Source organism: Serinus canaria, chromosome 9 (assembly GCF_022539315.1).
Source record: "Serinus canaria isolate serCan28SL12 chromosome 9, serCan2020, whole genome shotgun sequence".
Lineage (NCBI taxonomy): Eukaryota > Metazoa > Chordata > Aves > Passeriformes > Fringillidae > Serinus > Serinus canaria.
In genome coordinates, this window is record NC_066323.1 from 22,884,696 (window position 1) to 22,908,975 (window position 24,280).

At 43.8% G+C, this 24,280-nt stretch overlaps 1 protein-coding gene across 1 annotated transcript in view; it reads right to left on the bottom strand.

Moving 5' to 3' along the window:
• The window catches only part of GPC1 (glypican 1), a 204,302-nt gene that overhangs the window by 79,227 nt on the left and 100,795 nt on the right, over positions 1-24,280 (bottom strand). The window contains exon 2 of the mRNA XM_030227087.2: positions 21,461-21,619. Within this exon, the coding sequence (XP_030082947.1) occupies positions 21,461-21,619 (159 nt within the window). The remainder of the gene's footprint in view (positions 1-21,460; positions 21,620-24,280) is intronic.

Below are 24,280 nucleotides of genomic sequence, written 5' to 3' on the forward strand. Positions count from 1 at the left end.
TGGGAATAGAAAGAGGCACTGAGAGTCCAGGAGAAAGAGGCCACAACCTTTCCAAGTTAATATTGGAGAGATCAGCTTTAAAGGTAATGCAAGAAATATTACTGCAAAGATACCAGGACTACAGGCACAGCCAAGAAAAGTCACCTTGTCAAGGAGCCTTTCCAGCCTTTTGAAATTTCACCTATGCATGAAATTACAATCCTTCACATTCAACAGCAGGCAAATATCAGCCTAACCTGGTGAGGATAAAAAAATGTAACACAGAAACTTATTAAGAAATAAACAAGACTCCAGCAGCCACAGAGCACCAAGATGATTTTTTACAGGGTGCAGCCACTGGGACTCTGCAGGTTCCTTGGGACAAGGGCATTATAGCAGCACACTGACATTCACGTGCAACAGAGTTGTAAGAGAGCAGTAGCTGCCCAAGGATGTGCTCATGCTTGCTAAGCCTCTAATCCCAGCTTTGATTCCTTCTCCATCCATAATCAGTTCAAATACAGCTAGAATTAATCACTGTTTGCAAATTTAAAGGCTGCTTTTCTTCTCTCTGCTTAAAATCTGCCTTAGGTCACACACAGAGCCAGCATGGGTGAAGACAGGGGCCAGATCCCTTCAGAGTCTGGCATTCCTCTCTTGCCCAGAACACAATATAGTGTGTTATTGCTCAGCAGTGCTCAGAGCAATAAATAATAATAGCAATAATAGCAACAACAACAACAATATTGCAATAGTGCTAACCCTACAGTACCTACGTAATCTGCAGTGCTGTGACTGGAGTCACTCTTGCTGATTCCCTGGATCCATCTCTGAACAGATACCCCTCTACAACATCCCTGACCACCCTGCCTCTGCCAGGCTCCAGAGTCTGTTCTTACTGACCTCCCTCTTTGGTGAACTGTTCCTCCACCCAGTCTGTTCTTCCCTTGATACCACAGGGGTTGAGGAGAGGCAGCCGTGGGCTGGACAGGACAGTACCCTCCCCTGAATGCTGGCCAAGCTGATCCTCTTTCACACTATGATCCTTGAACCTTGCTCTTGTGAGCATTTTGGCCAGCACAACTGCAACTGGTTTCCAGCTCAGGTCACCTTCACATCACAGTGACCATCGGCCTTCAGTCCTTAGGTTCCCCAGCTTTAATGATCCCTTTGTCATTCCTCTAGATGTTATATTGCACAAAGCTTTGTTTAGATTATCTCAAAGCATCCCATTTCTTGCTATTATAGAAAGTCAAGAAATATAACATGAGCAGTGCTACTAAAAATGAGATTTATGCCCAGCTGCACTGTGCAAGCAAAGTTACGGTGCAGAGAAAATTACAGGCAATAAATAAATGTGTATATAGATAGAGGATGTCTTTTAATACATATCTGAAAAGCATTCTTTGGAATGCCTAATGAGAAACCTATTTCAGATCCTCTAGAACCATTTTCTTAAGACTTAGTGAGTTCTGTACTTAAAAAGAGGTTAGTGGACCAGCAACCAAAGTGTTTAGTATTTCCATTTCAAAGGATTCCAGCAGAGGCAGATATTTTCAAACATTGCACTTGCAAAATACTGGTGCTCTTGAACCTGTAAGACAAACTAATTGCATTACCCACCACAGAAAATCTCAGACATCATTTGGAATGTCACTGGAAGTGCAGAGGGAGAGTGGGCATCCCTCCAAACAGAAAGGTTGCATCCATAGATCCTCCTTCACTCACCCCATGAGGTTCTTTGATTCTTTGGTATCATGCTACACTTCTGGAGCTGACTTTCAAAAAATGGACATTGCTGGGAAACTACAATAGCAAAGTTTTTTCATCCTTGCCTTCGATGGTCTTACAAAGATCCACATCTTATGTGGCTAGACTGGGCTCATTTGATAGATATACCGACTAAAATAGCAGCTGACATCAAAGATGATCTGAAGAATACTGTCCAGCAAGGTTCATTCCCCAGTGCTGCTTCCTCTTGCCCAGAAATTGCCCAGGGTTTGTGAGCATCTCTTCCTCTCACTCAGCACACCCCCAGTCCCACTCACTCACCTCCTGGCTCCAGAGCAGGTTGCTGTTCCTTTGACAACCCTGGCACCCAAGATAGACAAAGACCAGAATAAAACAGCAAGAAATGCACTGCTACCTCTTCAGCAACATGTCTGTCCCACAGGAACACCACAGGTTCTTAGGTGTCTAAACAAACTCACCCAAGTCAACACCCAGGTCAGAAGAGCACCCTGTGGACAGGGACCACGGCCAATGTAGACAAAGACCACAGATGGAGCACAAGAAAGAGTAAAGGATGAGGATACAACATCGCACCAATTTCACAACAAAGAAGAGGTGGAGGTTGAGAGTCAAACCAGGCAACTAATAAAGCCTGACATATTTAAGTTGAAGGTATGATGACGAAAAACCTAAAGACTCCCCATGCACCAAGAAAATGAGCTTGAAAAAGCAATGACCGCCTGCACCAGCAATTTATAATCTCTCAGCTGCTGAGATTGTGAACAGTGGCACTTTGTAATCTTAGAGGAAAAGCAGCTCTAATGCCATCTGGTCATACATTTGTGGCCAAGATCATTTAGTGGAGCCTGTAATGAAAAAAGTCGAACATCCTCCTAAAAATTTGAATTATGCCAGCTGTGCCACAGTGTCACTTGTGCTTTCAAGGAGAAGGACAGCTGTCATTCCTTTTCTCTGAAGATAGCAAGCACCCTGCCTTGCTTAAGAGAACTAATTTTTCTTGGATCACTCTAAATTATCCTACCTGTCACTAGAAAAAGAAAGGCTGAGGTCCCTATTAACATTTTTTGCTTGATTTTTGCTGACATGTATATACAGCACTTGGTTCCATACCCACCTTGCTGAGCTACTGTGAAGAAGGTGATATTTGGACCTTGACTCTAATCTGAACTGAAGCCAGCTCTACAGCCTTGGCATAAAACCAGTTTGAGGGAGGGTGCAGTTAAGCTCATCATCTTCACCTCTCCAAACGAATGAGACATTTCATATTTTAGATATTACCTCAGCAGCTTCCTGCCAGTTTTAAATTGCTCTGTCATTTCAGATTAGCACTCATCATTCATGCTAATGTAAACTAAATGGTACCTCTCCTGAAATATGTGAAAGACAAAATGGGATTACAATGAGGGCTGCAGAGCATAAAACTACTAATCTGTGAGCAACTAATTGCTCCAGGTCCTTCTCAGTACTTCCATCCACCAAGCCATCCATTTGAACCCCTTTATTTGCTATTATTTTATTTTAAGGTTAAATCTTGTTTGCCTCAAGCACACAACTATTCTCACTGGCTCCAAGAGCCTAATTCCAAAAGCAAAGATATGTAACCTGAAATGAGCAGGGAAAGAGATACCAGCACTGAGCAAACCCATCCACTCCCAGGACGGCGGGGCTGAGGGCGCGCCTGCAAAACCACGTCCCGTCTAGACTCCTCCACCCGCTCCCAGAGCAGAGCAAAGCAGCAGCAGGGAGAGTTATAGCCCAATACTCCCTGTGACAGGAAGGAAATAGCATTGGGAAATGCTTATTTTAATGACAGGAAAATATTTGCCAGGCTTGGGCTTAGCAGCAGTAGAAATGTTATTACTTTCGAAGCTGGAAGAGTAAATATTTCAAGGGCTATTTTTTGACACCTTCACTGTGGCTTGATTTCTGCATCTATTAAGAAAAAGTCTATATAGCCTGTGGTGTGGGAGCTTTGCAAATCTTTGCATAAAACTCCATTTTATAAGGCAATAGTGCAATAGAATTGTATAGAATTTACATCAGTCTGAAGAGCCACGAAAAGTAAAAGTACGTGAAAATACTAAAGTGTCCTTGTTTTGTTTCCAGAATTAATGCTAAATCCGATGTCTTCTTCATTTTATTATTTCTCAGAGTACATGGAAACAAGACAGGGAAGTGTCCCATGAAGCACTGCTATGTAAATAGGCCTGGCTGTGTACAGCTTCTTCCCTAATGTGTAAATCTGTCGTCCTTTTAACCCAAAATAACTTTAAAATGCCAGGCACATAGAAAGCTGTATTTCCTAGCAATTCACAGTTTCATCTTCCCAGCATGCTTATGTCAAGTGAAATCCATTTCAAAATACCATCACTGCAAGCACTTCAAAGCCTAGGAAACATCTTTTAATGGTCATTACTGCACCTTCCTTGGGCCATCCTGAGCCTCCTTCAAATGTCCATTGATTTTGGTGGGAGTGCAGAGCAAAGAGCAATGACACTGGAGTACATCAGCTCTGTTACCCTGCCCTGGAATTAGGCAGAGTAGAACCAATTGCTGTGCTGTAAAGTTCCAGTAACCCAGAAAATCCTGGGAAGCACAGAAAGTGAATGGCTTTGATGGATGAACATTTGCAAATGTAGGGCCATCTAGCTCTGGAAATTACCTCTCAGAGTTATGATGATGTACTTTGGTATCTCCCTCATTACGTGCAGCAAGTTTTTAGCCTAATTTCTGGGTTCAGGGCTTTCTGAAAAGGAAGTCACTTCATTTTGGAATAAAGAGGAATAAAGAGTGAAGAAAGACAAGGTAAAGATTTGTCTAAAAAAATGATTTCTCCAGGGTATTGCTTAATTCTCAACTGCTCCTCTTTAATAGAGCCAAACTGTTTTTAACACATAACATTATCTTTCCTCTATCCTACTCATTCTGTGCATAATAAAGTGCATTCAAGGTACTTACATGGCTGCTGCTACTCAAGGATGTGAGCACCTCCTTAGTCTATCTATCTTTGTAATACCTGTGGGAGCTGGGAAAGTCCTATTACAGTCTCAGGCTCAGAACATCAGAGATATTTAGAGACCTGCCACTGAGATAAATGGGATTAGTTGCCCCATGGCTTTTCTGGCTCAGAGCCTCCACTGTGTCCCTAAAATCACAAAGGACATCTTAAATGAAGCAGGGAACCACTCCCAAGAGTCTCACTACCTAGGCTGGGGGGCTCATTTCTGGACCAGCTTTCCCATTTTGATTTAGTCTTATGTTGCACAACAATGAAGGCATTAGGTAAGGTAAAACCTCATCCCTGCTCTCCTCTGTCAGTGAATAACTGAAAAGCTTTCAGCACTGTTGGCATACACAGGCTGCAAAGCACTTTGGTGTGTTCTGCTTTACTCCAGCTCACTTTTCTCTCACAAAGCTCTACGTAAAACTGTCAAAGTAACTACCAAATCTCCCATTTAGCTCAGCACTCCTGGATTCTTTCCCTACAGAGCAGCAAACAAACTTTTATTGCCCTCTGCACCTGACTTTGCTCTGCAGAAGCACCTGTTCTTCTGCATTTGCTCCTGCAAAGCAGAGTGTGCTGAGGCCAGGCCAGGCAGGTGTGCAGTGTCTGTACACCCCCTCCTCACCAGCATGGACACTTACAAAGGAAATTTCCATCATTCCTGGGGGACTCCACCACTTCCCTGCCCTGTTCTGAGCAACAGACACACAGAACACATCAGCCACTTACCCACATGGCACAACAGGAGCAGTGTAGCTTCTGTCCTCCAGGCCTGGGAATTTGCCTAAACATAGTTTGCTTCCAAACATGGGTGTCTATTTCCAGCATCAAACTTCCCAAAAGCAAACAGCAAACCAGTCTAAGACAAGGTAATAGCACACAATTTTCATAATGAAACAAACCTCACTGGGTCAAAGCTGGGCTTTCCATGGGCACCTTTGGGTGGTCACACATGCAGCTCCACAAAACTTCTTGCCTTGAGGGTGTCACCATGAGCACCTTGGCCTCCTGATGCAATGCCACCATGACCTTTAGAGGCCAAAGATTCATCAGGACAACACAAATGGGTATTTTTTTCTAACTGTGACCATAGGAAGATGTGATTTTTTTTCCCCTCCATGGTCACTCAGCAGTCCACAGTAAGCCCAAAATAATGTTCCATTCTAATTGGCACAGACACATTCCTTTGAATAAAGAAGAGATGATATTTTCCACTTGCTCAAAGCAATTACTTCTTAAGATATGCGTTAGTTCAGTCTTTCCAGGATTTAAATTAAGCCAAGTATTAAATCATCCAAAGCTAACTACCTGAACATTTTCAATGTCTTCCAGCATCTTAAAAACAGTCTTTGATGCTTGTTACTTTAAAGGCACACAATTTTGCCTGAAAATTGACCACTTAAATTCCCTAAAGTGGAAGCTGAGAAAAACCATACTATCTATTTCCAGTCCCAAATTAATATTTTAGGTGGATTTTTGTATCAACTTGAAGTGGTCTAGAATGTGAAAAATAGGGGATTCTCTATAAAGCTAAGAAACACAACAGCCATGTGCACTGAGGGGGGGAGTGATGAAGCTGAGAACTCCTTTAGAGATAAAGGTGAGAACTGCCTCCATAAAGGATTATATTGTGTTTTGGGGCTTGCACTGTGCACTTTGCCTTAGCTGTTAACATGCTAACACGGCCACGACTGCAGTCCCTCGAGTATGAACACAGGTCTCGTTCAGCAGATCAGCAATTACTCTAAATAAGAAATTAGAAATTGGTCCTTAGATACTGGTTTTGCTAATCTGACCACGCTGAAAACTAATTCTCTTCCTAATAGGAGTTCAAACTGCTTCCTTGCCCAAATTGCTTGTTTGCAGCAATCTGAAATGGAAGTATTTTATCAGCTTAACTTGACACAGTGAATTTCTATTATCAGAAGAAAATGAACTCACAGTATCTGATTTCAGGTTCCAAATTGTTTCAGTTCATTGTGACTCTCTGGAATTATGGAGAATATGTACTCTATTTTCAGTTTACCATCACTACAAAATACCCTAAATGTGAAACTCTACAGATAAATGTTTGGCCTTACATACAAAGAGGACAAAACTCCAGTGAAATAATTATCAAGATTTACTGCAGTGCTATGACTGCAGAAGAGGCCTGAGAAGATTTAACTGTGCTGTTGGTGGCTGCTTCCTTCCTGGGTTGCTTGGGAAGCTTCTGGTACAGAACACAACAAATATCACAGCCCAATTCCCAAGGTGGAAGCAGGCAGTCAAGGTGCTGTGTCCCATCATTCAGGTATGATTGGGAAGTATTTTATCCCTGCTGTGGTCTGTGGTTTGTGTAGCATCACCTTCTCTCTCAAGTGCCTGCCTTTTTAAAATATATTGCACTACAGAGACCTGTAAGTTTTATGACAGCAGAGATTCCAATCTTTATAGCCCTTTTAATGAAAATTACCCATCATACTTTTTTTTTAATGGAAAAAGACTCAACCTAAACTGTGTCTACTGACAGTGTTCACTCCTAGCTCCCTCACATGTGTTTTTCATGTTGTAAGAAATATCCCTGTTCCCTCTTTGCCTCTATATCCCAATCTATCCCCGAGATGCTCAAACATGACTGCTGCTGATCAAGCTGTTTTCTCTTGACTGCAGTCTGCCCAAATCTCCCTCCTCTGTGCTCAGGAATATGCCTGAATGGAGGGTATGCAAGTTACTGCTTACCCATTATTTATATATTCTCTTGGTGATAAACTTCCCCCATCTCCCAAGCCGGGTCACCTTCTGCAGAGATTCTTTCTGTTCTGCAAATGTGGATCGTGCACAGCAGCAAAATTCTCAGCCCTTACACTCAGGAGGGACAGCCTGGTAAAACTCAGCCTCTCCAGCTTTTTCACACCTATGTCTCAAGGTGGTTTTATACCATATCCCCATGGGGTCCACTGTAGTGGCCATGGAAGTGCCCCTCCAGCAACTTCAGTCTCTGTGTCAGATCCTTGCCATGTGTATGTTTATTTAAACAGAAGGGAGGCTTTACACTCCATAAGAAGGGCCATGGGAATAAGAGCCTGTCTATTCATCTTGCAATGAAGAGCAGAGACACCAGGGAAGGAGCTGCTGTGAGGAGACAGGCCAGTTTGCATCAATGGCATTTTTTTGGTGGTGTCAGTCTCTGCTTGTTGCAGAGAAAAGTCAGAGATTCCCTGACAAGGATGTATCCCTTCAGTGCAGGATGAGGTAAGTGCCTCCTCCTCATCCCTGTGCCTCCTCCAGCTCCCATGTGGAACCCAGAGCATGGGCAACCAGGATGTCTGCTCCCCAGCACTGCAGGCACTTAGAGGCCTTACACAGACCCATTCTTTAGAAAGTCTTGCTCAGGGCTTACCTCTGCTCTAATAAAGACAACTATTCCCACAGATGTACTTCTGCTGCTGCTGTTCACTCAGCACTTGGGTTTGATGAGCTGATTTCTCAGGGTGACTCATTCCACCCTTACTTCACCTGGGCACACTCCCTGAGGCTGCTCTTATCTGGGTGGTGAGGGCAGGCTTACAGCAAGCTTTTGAGATTTCATGCTGGCTGCCTCCTCCCTTCCCTTTGAAGATGCCTGAAGCAGGTGCCTAATGACAGTCTACTGTGGACACCTCCAGCAAAAGTGTTTCAAACTGCTGCCACAGATGCTGCCATCCTCCTCCAGGAGCATTACTGATGGTAGCATCATGGACCAAAGAGCTCCCAGCTCTGAGCCTGCACCACCAGCACTGGGCATAAGCCAAGAGAATGATCCCACAGAGCTCAGGAGACTGTGGCATGCAGCTCTGGCCCAGCAGGGCTGAGTCCAACAGGCTGGCTCCCAGCTCAGTGACTACAGACTCAAATAACAGATAATCAGATCCTGCAAGCTCATTTCCCTTAGCTTGACAGCCACTGGCTTCTTCCTCTGTTTTACACACAGCAGACAAGGGCTTGTTCTATTTCCTTTGGCCCCAAGAGATAAAATTTATATTTGTTACTGTGTATTTAATTTTCTGGGTTTCTTTCAGAATGAGTCGGTCACAGCTGTATTCCCCAGTGGAAACCTGAAAATCACTGGGCCATGTCCTAACCCAGTTACATCAACTTATTCAGTGTCAAAACTTGGCTCAGTTTTACAGAGAAGTCTGTTTGGTGAGTCAGCTTCCCAGTAAATCTTCAGGGATTTTAATCCACAGGCAGATCCTACTCTGGTGTGATACATATACAAGGAGTTTCCCTTGGCTAGGAATAGAACAGAACTGCTTCAGACACACTGTGCTTCAGTTGTATAAAATGTCTTGATTAGCATTTCTTGTTTTGTTTTCAGAGTTAAAAGGAAATAACAATAGACTCCAAATCTCTTTCTCATTCATAGCCAAAGCTGGTTTGCATAATTGAAAGTAATTGTTAGCTTCTAATAGCTTGGCATTTTTCACTGCACCTTCCAGAGAAGAGAAAAATCCAGACAGAAGAACTACTGAATTGTGAATGTTCACTGAACATTTTCAGTAGGTATCTGAATCTTGTATTTAAGCCAAAACAGTAATGCAGGCAAGAAGCACAGAGAGGAATTGCTTACTGGTGACCAAAGGTAAGAAAGGTCAAACATTTATTTCCTATGTTGCTCCTATGAGTGCGGTGCCCAGAATCTTTTAATTATATTTCATGGTCCTCTGAACTTGTACAAGGGCATAAAATATATTTATAGCTCACTTAAACTCTTAGCAATGAAACAGCCATCCTACGCAGGACCTCTGCTAATCAAGTGAAGACTTTCTGTGCATTAACTTCAAAAATGTAAAAAAGTACTTGTTCCTTCTCCAGCTGAAACGCTTATCATGGTCTAAAGGCAACAACAAAGAAAAGCTATTTTCTTCTTAGGTAACAGTTTGAGTCTGTATCAGTTCACCTGTGATGTTTGAAGTACAATTTCACTGGCAATGCACATTCATTATAACTGTTATTATAGAACTGGAAGCTCTCAACCACACTGTGCCAAACACCAAAGAAACATATAATAAAGAGATCAGCCCTCTCTAAAGCTTTTCCTGCCTAACTGTGTCATTTTCTCTTTTAGACAACAACAAAAAAGGGGTAATCAAATAAAGAGGTCTCCACTTAACTAATCATACTCGATGCAAATTCCAGATGAGCAGACTGAAAAGCTCCCAGTGTAATTATACACCTCACAACAAACCTACCTGGCACATCTTGCACCAACCTTTCATGCTGGGAATCTGCTTTGAGATGAATTTTAGGGAAGAAGATCAGCCAAACGCATTACTTGTGTAAGGCTGAGATTAAGGAAAGGAGTTGGTGCTTTACAACAGGACCAGCTGCCCTTGCTTTGCTTTTCCCCCAGAAGCTGCTGGGCCCTGGCATGCTGGAGTGGGCAGTGATGGCAGGGAGGGAGCCAGGCTGGCACCTCCTGCTGCAAATGGGAGGATTTGAAAGACATTAGATTTGAAAGACTCCACTCAAGGCTGCCTTATAATTGCAAAGCCAAACACCCCCATACTGAGGGATCTGAGCAAATTCAAGCTTCTGGTGAAACCTTAATTCAGCTTCCTGATGCACATGCTTTATGATATGATCTTTAATTAGCTGATGAGGAAATGAATAATTATTTCTGAGTGTAGGATTTGGATGATGCACAGTAAATAATGCACCATGCTACCCAATGAATGTGATGATTCAGCAGACATCATCTCTCATGTGTCCAGCAAGAGGCAAGGAGCCTGGGAAGAAAAAAAACAGTGTAGGATCACATCAATGAAGAGTAAATATCAATAGTTTATTTGTGCCAGAGAGGGAGGCACAAATTAAACTGCAAAAAAAAAAAAAAAAAAAAATCTCAGTTCTTGTGTTTTGCCTTCTGGCTTTCTTGATATGGAGTATGGAAACATAAAAATATTTAGTGTTTCTTATCTGCTGATTAGTGTTTCATATGATCAAACAGAAGCTGAGCTGTGCAGCACTTTAGGGGCCTGGTGGTGACAGTCAGGCAGCAGCAGGCAGGCAGATGCACTTCTGGGATGGGCTTCACTGTGACCTGCAGTGAGCTCGACACGGTGAGGGGATGGGAGGAAAGCTGGGCTGGCTTAGCTCAGCCATGTCATCTCCAACCTGACTCAGAACTCTATGGCAGACACAAAAGGCAAAGGAGGCCAAATCCTGCAGAAACAAGGTCATGTTGCTTTCAAAGAGCTCCTCAGGCTGGACAAAACTCAGCCATGTTTTTTCAGAGCTGCAGCAATTGCAGGCTGACATGTAAAATACTGGTTGTATTTGTCATGGGTACAGCCAACTGCACAGCTTTGCTGTTCGCCTGCAGGTGTTCAAGAGGAGGATCAGCTCCTGCTCCAGCCAAAGCAGTCAGCACCAGAGGAGGAGGAACCCTGCCTCTCTCATTATTACCTGTGAGCCAGCACTGGAGAGCAGACACAGACAAGTCCTTATTTACAGTGAACCATGACAAACAGGACGCTCCACTTTGCCCTCAGATGTCACAAATAAAGCACCAGGCCAGCAAATTGAGGCTATCCATTATTCTTGGTTATGTCCACCTACGGCCTTGCCTTTCTTAATGACCTGGAGGGCAGGAGCAGAGCCACAGGCACGGATGGGTGCATCAGAAGAGAGCTGAAATCCTGCTCTCAGAAAAGTCAATTCCAGCCATTTCCTCCACAAGATGTTTACTACATGCTGCCACACAATACTTTTATTGACATTCATTACTCCTTGAGGACTAATTGATTCATTTTTAGCTGCATTAAAACAAGGCTGCATTTTACAAGGGAATTGCTCTACTGCTGGGGCTGTAGGAAGCTGCTCAATTATCTCCAGAACACTAAAAGCTGAATCCAGACTCAATACTCAAATTGTAACAAACATATTTCCCCAAGCCTTGATTAACCCACAGGCTGATCCCCAGCTCACAGCTGTCTCAGGTTTTGGGAGGGAGGTTGGGAGTGCTGGGGTTTGTTTATTTTATCATTGCCATACAGCTTGGGAACCTGCAGTGCAGAGACAGTCACCACGGGCCGCATTTATTGCTAAACACTACTGGAAATGAAAACCAAAAAATTGAATCCCACACCCCTCCCTACTCAACGTAAGGTTGCTCCTCTTTTTTGTATCTGATGTCTCCTTCATTTGGAGCTTCCTTTCTGTTTAAGAACAGCTGGAGACCCACAATTTAGCATTCACATTTAACTAGGTATTTGTGGCATTCCAAAGTCAAATTAACAAGCTTGTTACCTCTCAACATGTAAAAATACTGTAATATTCATTCCCACCAACACCTACAAAAGAACACAGCAATTCCTTTCAACTGAAATACAGACATCTATCTACATACATACATACATATATATATATATATTCCTTTAAATGACCCTCTGCCTTTATCAGCATCTCTAAGTCACTGAGTTTAAATGGATTCACAATCTTAACTGTACTGCTTTGAAAAATATGAGGTAGGTATAGTGAATAATGTGAAAATGCTAAGACAAAGGGAAACAACAGTTCCAGCAGTACATGCAAAAACAAAGGTGGGTAATCAATAACATGGTGCTTCAGAGAGAAAAAATGAATCCTTTTTATTTTCTGTACTAATGAACAGCCTCACTGTTTCTCTCCAGCCTTGGGGTAAAGAGTGTGCTGATGTTACCCCTTGGTCAGCAGGAATCACTGCTGAGCAATGTCAAACAACTTCCTGCAAAGGGGAGATCCTGCTGGGAAAGCAGAGGATTAGAAGGAGTATAACTAAAGACAAATCTTTAAAATCCCTCAATCTTTTTTCCATGTACTCTCCTAAAGATCCCAACCAAGCTGAAGTAAAACCCATTGTTAATCCTGCCTGGGTCACCACCTCAGAGCACCTGATGCTGCACTCACATTTTGTAATATCACGCCTGATAGAAGCTGGGTTTCCTGATTTCTTTTTTTTTTTTTTTTTTTTTTTTAGTGAAACAAACTCAGCCCATCGGTGTCTTGGAATGACTCAACACTACCCGGTTTCTTCAGAAGTAGCTATGAACTGCTGGGTAAAATGAGAGTTTTCTTTCCCTCTACCATGGTTCATTTCAGAAAATACAAGAAATAGAATCAAGATAACCCAACATTGCCTGGACAGGAAGTGAAGCACTGGAAAAAGCTCTGCACACATTACACCATTTTAACTGTGCTTTTAAATGCAAGAAGCTGTGTCGGCCTGAAGGGAGAAAACAAAATAAGGATAGGAAGTGGGGGAGAAGAGAACAGTTTACATCCTTAAGCAGCGACAGAAAATACAAAGTTGAAATGTTCATCAGTAAGGGTATTCAGCCTCTTTTTACCCAAAAAGGGGATTATCTTTGAGTCTCCCTGTAGACAATCAATTCTCAGCCTGCTTTTCATAGGCAGACATCACCTTCAAGCTCTTATTGGCACTACTGGTACTCACATTACACTCTAAAAAACAGATCAACTCCTCTAATCACAACAGGTTACCTGACACCAAAAAACTCCTATACACCTGTCCCCATTTATTCAAGTAGTTTGCAGACCTCCCTCATGATTTGCATCATTACTTCCACTTCAGAAGGGGCCTTGCACAGAAAAACCAGAAATACCAATGACCAGAGAGCATTTAGAGGCAGTGCCTATTCCCTCTTAGGCTGGGGTGCTGAGAAGAGAGTTGATGAACCCCTGTAAGACAGGGAATGACATGATGTATTTTGGTGTCTTACTAGAAGAGGATCACTGTTTTATGAACTAGAGGTGCTCCTGCACCTCACCCAGCACCCAGGGACTTGAGCTCTGTTCCCATCCCTAGCACAGACCTATAGTATGACCTTCCACTCATCTTTTCCGCTCATAATCCACTTCTCCAAACCAGATGTTTGTTTGTTTATTTTTGTTTTCAAACAAAGTCCTTGGACCATAAGTTGAGACTCAGACAGGCAGGATGCCCTGCAGTGCATTACAGCACTTCTTGGCTCTATGCTGCTTCAATGGCAATAATTAATAAAGCAGAACCAACAGTTTGCTGCAAGCATTTCTGGTGAGGGAGAACAAAGTACTTTTATCATCTCAAATGAGAACAAATACCTTGAAGTGCTCAAAATAACCCAAGTTCCTATGTCAGGACATGCCACATATTTCAACAGCATATTTTCCAGCTCATTTTGTTTGCTGATCTCTAGGTGGGGACAGCATCTTGCTGCTGGAGCCCCCCATGCTCCCAAATATCCAGAGCACCTGGATTGGAACAGAGACTAAATTCTTGGCAAACATCAAGCTGGAGCAAAAACATCCCCTCAAGAGTTGATTCAGAGCACCTACACCTTGTAATAAAAGCAGCCCAGGAAATCCTATTCTCTTCCTCTTAGGAGAAACACTGGGCATCAGAAAGATGAAGGGTGACAACTGCTTCATGTGAAGCCAATAAACCAGCTAGAAAATGGTTTAGCATAAAGATTCAGGCTCTTCTGCAGAGAAACCTCAGCTGCTCATCTCCCATTCCCTGCCCTGACTTCCATCCTGCCATCTGGGAGTTAGGCTCTGCAGCCATTGAAGGCAACACCAGCACCTGTGATAAAAGTTAGACTGCTTGGCTGCTTGCTCTGTGAAATCAGAGGCTTTCAAAAAGATTCATGCACTGTGTCCTGAATGTTAAACTCTGCTAACACCTTCTTCTGAGATTACTATCTGGGCATCACTAATTTCTTGCCAAATATGCCTGTGTTATCCCGTATCTCAGAAGAGCAGGTGCTTTCTTTTATGCCCTCAAGCAGATGCACATTTCACTGTACTCTGAGCACTCAGAGGCAGCTTTTTTTTGAGGATGTGACAAAACATGGTGACAGCTGCCGAAACCGAGATGCCTGATGTACCTTTTCCACCTAACCTGACTTTTGAGAGGATGAAGCAGCTCATCTCTTAGGATGTGCACGCCCTTGCAGGAGGCACCCCAGTGCAGTGCTCTCATCCCAGCCACTCCAGCATCTTGTTTTCTTTTCTTTCAATAAAAGAGAATATTGTGCCTATGCCATCTGTTAAGCAAAGTGCTGCACGTACATTGCAATATACCCTGCAGCACAGAGCAGAGCCTTCCAGATTATATGTGAAGAGAAGTGGCTGTAAGGAGAGAGAAAACTCCAGGTGCTGGAGCTGTTACAGGTGAGCTTTAGCGTTTGCTTCCCCGAGGCAGAGAGCTGTCAGGATTAATCTTGTCTGCCCAGGAATGCACCTCGGCAGACACCGCACCCCATTCCAGGAACCCATAAATACCAAATGAGATGCTCAGCACCACACATGAAAGCATCTCCTTTCTCTGGACTCTGACTGTGGGGGAGTGACAGCCTGGCTAGCATCAATCCTGTTTTGTGCTGAGCTTTTTTTAAGGTGCTTCCTTGGGGGGAACAAGATATGAAGTGAGTATGGGTGTTTGCTGCCTTTTTCCTATGGGCACCTCCAAGGGAACCCCCAAATTTGTTTCTCTGTCCTGGATCCACCTGAGACTCTGCTTTTTTATTTCAGCTTAAAGGAGGTGCTCTCTTTGTATTGTTCTCAAACCAACCCTAAGGGAAGGAAGTCCATGGGAGCCAGAGGAATCATCTTTGATGGCCTCTAAATACTTTGATAATGCATCCCCGAGGTAAAGCAGTAGGACAAATGGGCTTCTTCTGAATGATGCTGCCCAAGCACTGTGCAGAAAGAAGCACACAATGGTGCAATTTCACCAAAAAAGGTTGCCCCTGGCCTTTCAGAAGAATGCAGTGTAGGTGATGAACACTCAGTGAAAGAGACTCATTCCCAGGTTTCTTTTCCTTTGTCACGCCACTAGAAAAAAACGATCAAACATCTTCCTGCCCTTAAGTCCCCCCTCTAACTCAGTCTCCTGACTCTACCAGCTTTTTGTTCAGGACCTGAAATGTTCTAGGCCCATTCATTCTTTTCTATTTGGAAAAAAATGCCCATGCACAGGCACTGTTTCATAGTAGAGGTTTAGCTGGGAGACAGCAGACAGCCAATGCAAGACTGATGTTAGGAAAGACAAAGCTCAGGTGTGCAATGGAAGCCATGCCATGTCCCCAGCACATATCCAGAGGGACAGCTGAGCCTGCTGTCCCATGAGGTGCTGGGAGCCCTGCTGCCTCCCATCTGCCCAAGGATGCCCCAGAGGTCAGAGCTCTCCCACAGTGCTGAGCCCGTGGCCAAGGCCACCAACTGAGCCACACACCACAATTTCAGGGCAGAGCCCTGGCCTGGGGAGTCACCACAAGAAAGAGTTGCTCCCAGGCAATTAGGGGTTTCTGGACCAAAAGCAATACATTTGAAGTCCTAACTCAAATTCCTGGCCCTAGGGAGCAGCCAGTGCTGGTGCCAGGGGCAGCAGGAGGCAGGCAGCTCACAGAGCACAGCCCGCTTCTGCTGGAGCAATTCTGCTCACACCACAAGTGCTCCTTTCCACAACCTCTGAAACAAAGGAATTTATTTCTAAAAACAGCAGCATTTCCACATTTTAAGGCATAACCAGTCCCTTCTTCCCTGTTTCTAAAAAAAACAATACCTTTTAGACAGCACCTCACCAAGCCCTGTGATGCCTCCAGGAAACACCCATGGCCGAGAGCAGTGGCAGCAGGACATGGCAAGTGTGTAGCAGTGCTTTTGGGACAATGTCTGGGGACACAGGCACTGCAGCCCTGCTGGCCCAGATAATCCTTGCTCAACCCTTGTGTCAGTCATTTCCTGCATCTCTCTTTGGTGCTTGGGCCACCAAATTCAGGTACTTTCAAATTTCAGGTCATCAGGGCTTGGTTCAGTTGTCAATAATCAACTGAGAAAATGCCAGCAAAATTCAGTCAGGTTTGGATTTTTTAGTTCAGAACAGAACTCTGCCTGCTGGGCTTACTCCACAACCTCCTGATCAGATTCCTTAAGCATTCACAATATATATGAATGTAAAAAAAAAATCATATATGCCTCTCTCCAACAGTGCTTATAGGGGCTGCAGCTGTAGGTACTGAGGGTTATATAACTCAGTTCCTCTGACAAAGACACATTTGGTTGAACTTTAAACAAGGGACCTTTAGAAATCTGTAAAATTTTAACCATCAGTGTGTAACAGCTTCTAGGACGTTTCCCACCTTGTAACATTTAAAACAATGATTCATCTTCATAAGAAATATGTAACTGTCTGAAACTAACTCTCAAATAATGTTAATTATCTGCATGGTCTGTGTTTCTGCATATGCAGTTTCTGGCTACCAAGACCGGACACTATGAAAGTTTTTACATGGCATCAGCTTTCCAGTGACCAGCCAGTTATAAACCACAAAATTTTTAATCTGCATTTGATTGTCACAGCTTAAAAATCACAGATTTTATGAGAGCTACAAATCATTTTTAGACTGTGCAGTGTGGACTAAAAGCCAAGGTTTTTTGTTTTGGCTTGTTGATATTTCCTGAAAACATGAAACAATTCTGAAAGGACAGATTTCCTGGCTCACAGCTAAAGGTCAGCAGTCATACAGGGACTGCTTGCTAAGTGCACCAAAAGGAAAGATTGGTGCAACATTGCAGTATTATTAAAAAGTGATTTAAGTGGGGGAAAAGGGAGAAAACAGAGACAGACAAAGATTATATTCTCAACAATTGAGCTTTCACAAAGATTAGAAAAACAGCCTTGCTCCTTGCTGCTTGCAGCCCCTCACTGTCACTCCAAGCACTGCTTGCTCTTGCTCCCTCTTTACACCCCTCTGCAGCCATCCCTGGCTGCAGGGACTTGGGAAGGGACTGCTCTGACCATGCACCACAAATCACTTCTAGAGCCTTTCCTAACAGCCCAGAAGTTTTTCCAGGCTCATTGCTGCAACAGATTATGGCAATACAAGTTTAATTTGTACTGGGAAGGACAGGAGTTCAGAATTCTGATGACTGTGAGCAACACTGACATACAGTTGTGTGATAAACAAAAAAAGCTCATTTTCTACAGGAATCTCCCCCAGACCTGAGCAATGTTTGTAACTCTCTCCCAGCACAACTGAAGAGCCAGTCCTGTTCTGCAGCTGTCAGAGGGGGCACAGCCAGCTCCCATCTGTATCCTGAACCACCTCGTGGACAAAGCTCCTTGTCAAGGTATTTAATTTTGTAATAACAGATACTGAAATTTTCCCATTTACTGACAAGATACCAGTTTGAAAAGAAGCACATTCTGCAACCAATGTCGGAAGCACCTTTAAAACAGTATTTAGTACCAGTCTCAACAGAGGCTGTATCCCAGCTCCCTTTAAGACCCCCAGCTTGTTTTTATTTTTATTATTAATGTTTTTCTTTCTAAGTATAGGCTATATATATATATTTTTCATGCAAATAAATGCCAACCAAAACCAACCTAGCAGCCTCGAGTACGTCTCTGCTACAGCCCTGCTCCCAAGTACCTACATTTCCCTCCCTATCTGACCAAGAGCCCTGGGCCATCAGAATTAACTAAGAATTTGTGCCTTTAATCCTGCTAATGAAATAACTCTATTCTGACCACAACATCCTCCCTAGCATTGAGTTATCAAAAGCATATGCTCCCATCACTCACTGTGCTTCTGGCTCTTTTTCTTTTTTTTTAAATTAAAACCAATTGGTTGTAGAGCAAAATGCTACCTTTTCAGTTAAAAGGTTAACAGCAAGCCTATGACCACACATATAGCTCGCAACTAATGTCTCCAAATTCTGCTAACCACAGTAACACAAAACAAAACAACAAATGTGCTGGTAAGCAGCTAAGTAATACCATAGGCTGTTTAAATTTAGCCCTGGCAGATCCTGGAGGAAGGGCATCTCCAGCCATGTGTCCTGTGCTGGGCAGAGAGAGCACTCAGACCGTAGGAGCCTATTCCACACACCTCACTTTTGAATATAGGGCTACACCTATTGCACATCATCTGTATCTCACACGTGCATTTCCTCTGAAAGTACTTTGTATGAGATAAAGGGCACTCAGCTCTTGGACACAAAATGTTTGCCCCAAAAGCAGCCAGGGAGACTGAAACCACAGACTCTGTATTTCCTTGCAACAACACAAAGCTGCAGCTCAGAGCAGAGGCATGCTGACAATTTAGGGCTTTACAGACCACAGCCTGCAAGGATGAATTACTCTCCAAAGCAAAATGTTGACCACAAGCATGGAGAACATTACTTCAGAGGCAGATTGCTGATTGCTTGCTATTTTTTATCTGGAGCTTGGGGAATCTACCAGTAGAGACTACTGCCATGATCAGCAGTGAGATTACAGGTACAAGGTTTGCTGTGATCAATCCAAAAATAAGACAGTTCCAGGCCTGAAGTTCAGTGTGCCACACCTGCTAGCAGAGAATACATGAATAATGTGATCTCCAGGCTACAAATACTTTAAGAAAGGGTTGGACATCCCCATCCAGTGGAGCCTCTCTGCCTCCTCCTAAGGCCAAATGAAATCACTAAGGATAAGCTGTGCATCAATAGCTCTGCAACCCCAAAAGCTGCACTCCAAGTGCTGCTGAGGAAATCCAACAAAATCAGGCATCTGGTGCCAGCAAGACTAGAACTCACCCGTATGACATTAAAAAGCTTTACTTATCTTTAATTTATCTTTATTATATCTTTATTGAACAGCTCTAAGCAGCACTACCTGCAAAAAGTCTTGTTCACTGTGAGATTAATAACATTTCCTGGAAGCTAGGGCAGTTTTCATGGTATTGTTTCAGGAGCTGAGGTGATCCCATTGCCCCATCACCAGAACTCCCTCAATTTCAAACCATTTATGCAGTAGGTAAAGAAAAATTAATAGTACTATTAAAAGGTAAAGTCATGCTTGAAACTGAGACACAATATGATGATTTTTTTAATCATGTCTTGCATAAATTATGAACTCTGCATTGATTACAAGGGTAGTTAAGCACAAGAAAAGGGTATAATGGGAGCAGAAGACATCTTCCTGGCCTGTGGGGCTCAAGTGAGGTTGTTCCCACTACAGAACACCAATGATCTGTGCATTATGGTCTGTAAAAGTAATACTTGGCTTATTGAACACTTACTTTGTTTGATACTTAAAAGAAACTTGGGTATGCACCACAGAAATAAAATTTGTAAAATTTTATTTGTAAAATTTGTAAAATTCTGGGTAATAAAACCAAAATAAAATAAAATACTGGGGAATAAAACCAAATGGCTCTTACTGACAACACAAGCATCCCCCTTTAATATACTTTGTTTTGCTTACTGTTACTCTTACTGCTGTTATTATTATTATTATTAATCCACCAAAACATCACACTTAGACTAAACCAGTTCCCCACTAGGAAATTTCTGTTTATTAGTATAATCCTCAATGCTTCCATCAAATTTTGCACTCTCTTACATGACAGATACAGAACTCTGCTCTTTGGAGTGGCTGTTGTGAAAATAAAGAGCAGATATAGCAGTCAGTGCTGTGACAGGGAATGGAGAGAGAGGGTACCAAGCACTAACCCCTGCAAAGGGCTGGATTTCAGAGGCTGGGGATTGTGCTCAGCAGCAGCTACATCAGGTCCCATTCAGACATCAGTCTGAGCAACCACCATTGTCAGGCTCTTTTAAAAATCCTGATTGTCACCTTTTAAAGCAGGTGAAAATCAATTAATTTTGAGCTTACAAAGGAATGCCTTTGCTGTGGCCAACCTTGGCCACACACACAATGCTTTTGCAGAGATGCACTGCCTTTTCTTCCTATTTAGTGTAAAAGCACTTCATCATCTTGGTTATAAGCCTGAAGGTCAGGCTTATTTCTTTAGATCTATTATTTACTACTTGAATTTCCAGTTCCACCTTTCTGGCTATTACAGCTTCTTCTCCCGACTCCTTTTCACGGTAACTCTGTGATGATGACTGTTGATAAAGTTAGGAGGGCCATGATTCTAAGTGTCTGACCTTCTTCAAAATCTGATAATGGATACAGTTTCTGAATCACAGGTCATCTCAATTTTGTCAGTAAGCCATTTATTTATAGTGGCCTTCAGACCTCCAGGCTTACTGTGCTCTGCAAAATGAATTTTTCAGGGAACAATAAAAGTAGGAGAGCCATCCTTAGCCTTTGCTTAGGTTAGGAGGGATTCTGGACTTTGAAGAGAATGTTGCTCCACAACATCTTATGCACCACAGTCTCTAAGAGCTTTTCTGCTCTGTAACATTTCCTGATGTTTGTATGAAACTGACAGTTATAAGCATCCAATACCAACTAACCCCCTTTTCACTTGGAACCTACATGGAAAGGGCAAGAAAAATCCATATCCCCTTAAACTCTCCCCACCTACTGAGGGCTATCCAGTCACCTCTGCAATACTGTTCAACTTACAGTTCAAGGCACAGTGCCAGGTTTTACATCACTGCCTCAAATGCTACTCTGCTGTGGTAGGAGCTGATTACAGCACGCCTGTCACAACTGTGTCAGTGCCAAGGCACACCAGTGTCTGCCAGCCTCCTCCAGTGGCTGCTCTGAAATGGAGATCTCAAAATGCCTTGGTCTTACAGAAACACTGCCAGAGGTACAATTCTACAATTCCAGCAGCTCAATGCTTCACACAAACTGTTGAGAGAGATGCAGAGAAAAACGTGTCAAACTCCTGGCTCCAACAGTGCCTGGGAAACTGAGCAGTGACTGGAAAACTGAGCAGTGACTGGATCCTGAGCAGAGGGAAGCAGGCAGGTTTTACTTACTGTCAAAGCTTCTGTGCTGTGCTGTTAGGATGGCCTGCACAGAGCGACCAGCCTCTTTCATCATGGCTTCAAATTCACTTCGGCTTTTGTTTGCAAAGTTCTCCTCCATCTCGCTGGTGCAGCAGGTGTAGCCTTGTGGGCAGATTCGCAGGTGCTCCCCTAAAATCAGAGAAAATGCAGTTTAATGGCCAGGTCTGGAAAAGGGAAAATTAAAAATATCCCAGCTCCCTGGTAACCTGGATCTGCATCAGGTCTTTTTGTCAAATTTACCACCTAATTGAGTTCTTCTGCTTTAATACAGTGGCTGGTATGAATGCAGGCACAGATTTTCTAACTGTTGACTGTGAGGGAAGAAAAAGGAAGGAAAAAAAATTTGGAGTAAGGAGAAGGGAAAGTATCCTGCTCAAAGTCTGTCCTAGAATCCATCTCTGCCTAGAATCCCAGAAGACACAGAGTCTGATTAAATGACAGCTGTACTCATTAGACTTAATACGTGCATTAGCACAACCATTTGAAACTGCTTTGTAAGGAAAAAAAGAAACAACTCCAAAGTGCTCCCTGCCCTACCAAATACAGCCTGGGAAGGCATTTCCTTAACCAGAGAGGTGAGGCTAGTGAGAAGTTTTCAAGAGACAGAGATGTGATGAACGTCAGTGGAATTTGGGCAGCTAATTCCCCTCCACATGTATTGAAATTTTCAGGAAAAATTTATCTCCTGGAAAGAGACAAGATCACCCCAAAAAAGGTTACTCTGACAATCACTGATTGAAAATCACCATTTGCTATTAAGAAGAACAGGAAAGGTAAGAGAACTCAGCAGTCAATTTGAAAAATTCTCCAGTATGGAGCTTCTCCTGCCCTCTGCAATTTCTTTACTGTAGAGAAATAAGTGCTTGCATAGGCAAGTCAGCAACATTTTAAAAATAATTGCTCAAGTTCTTGTGAGTCCTTAGAAAAACACATCCACCTGCAAACACACCCTATGTTTCTTCTTACCCAAGCAATAAGAATTCATTTGAATGAAATCAAACATTTATTTAAAAGAATCAATAAAATACCCCTCCTGTTCCACACATGTTCTGGGATAAACCAATTACCAAGCAGTTACCATGTTTGAGATAATTTCACTGGGATTGCCAATGATTTTGCTGGCACTTTTACAGGACTGCTGTCCTAATGTCACAGCTGAGCCCAAACATTTTAAAAAATTTGTTTTATCTTGTGTGTCTAAACAGCTTCAAATCCTGAACCTGCACAGCCTCCAGAGTTTCCCATTAAAGTCCTTAGCTATTTCCAGAGTAAAGCTCTTAGCAAATGGGGGGTAAAGGGTCTCTGAAACTGGGCATGTGTGAAAGTTATCTCACTAGCAGCCATAGACCAACTGGAGTGTTCTGTAGCTGATGTATTTTAGGCAGAAGCCATCCAGGATGAGTTTGCATTGTGCTGGCCCTTGGATTCCTGCTCACAGATGACCCTTGAGCAACCTCTGCAGGGTATGGGGTGAGCCTGCCCTTGGCAAACAGGTTACTGTGGGCATCCACACTGCCAGTCCTCCCGTCTACATGACAGAAATTGCTGCTCACCAGCTTCTGCAGGAGAGAAACTCCATCCCCAGCCTTGTGTTGTGCTCCCAGCTGACAGGAGTGTCAGGGTGGTGTGTCCTGGGGCTGCCCGTCTCCCTTGGTGCCCACTCTGTCCCCACCAGTGCCCAAAGCAGCAGGAAAGCAGCCACTTGCCTCAATGTAAAACCTCAAGAGTCAAATATAAATATCATGTGGCTCCATGCCTGCCACACCAAATGCAAGCTCAGTTCCAGGGCTTGCCTGAGCCCCTCCTTCCCTCACAAACTGGATTGTTCTGAGTCGTTCCCCGGGCTCCCTTCTGTAGAGCTGTATTTATCTGAACAGCGTCAGGGCTGCTGACATGTGACAGACAGGCAGGAAAAGGGAGCTGGAATTTTTTGACAAGACATGGCTTTGATTCCTGTCATGGCAAATTAAAAAAACTTTTTTTCTTGTCCAGCCTTTTCCATCCCGTTTCTGCTGCCACAGGATTTCTGGTGAGAATGGAAGTTTTGTGCACAGCAGTTTTACTGTGGGATGCATCTGTCCATGAGGGCCTTGATGCCCTCAGGACAAAGCGAGGCCTTTACAGGGCCTGGCCTGTCTGAAAAGCCAATCACAATGAAATGGATCCCAAGGGATCCCAGCTGTTTCCAGAAGTGCCTTTACCTCCTCAGTTGATGGTGAATTCATTTGGTGGTGAAGTCCTGGCCATGCTGAGAGGCCTCGCACTCCACAACACGAGTGCTCCCGCCATTTCCTCTGGGCGCCATTACCCGCCAGGGCTGGCAGGCTCAGGCAAAGCCTCCAAGAGCCCTTTACAAACGCCCTGCTTTGGGAAACTGAGTCAAATCAGTGGGAACCCTGGGGATCTCTGATCTCCCAGCCTGCTGCCAGCAGGATTCAGGCAGGAGGTGTGCCTGAAACTGGGAGAGCAAACATGGATATCCCTGCAAGGAGACAGCACGCGTTGACCAAAGCCGCCCTCCTGGCAGGCTCCCTGCACAGGCTGCAGAAACCAAGGGGGAAGGTGCAGGGATTGCCCCCAGGAGAAGAGGAGGGGAGGAAAAGCCCCTTGCCTGAGCTCCCTGAGGGACCCTGAGGAGCAGCAGCGGTGAGAGATGTGCTCATTAAACTGGGACACGTCCAGACAGCCGCTCTGTGCGCTGCCAGCCCGGGCGAGGCACAGCGTGTCTGAGCAGGATGGCCCCAGCCCCGCGGTGGCACCACAGCCTGCACACAACCCAGGGAGCAGGGG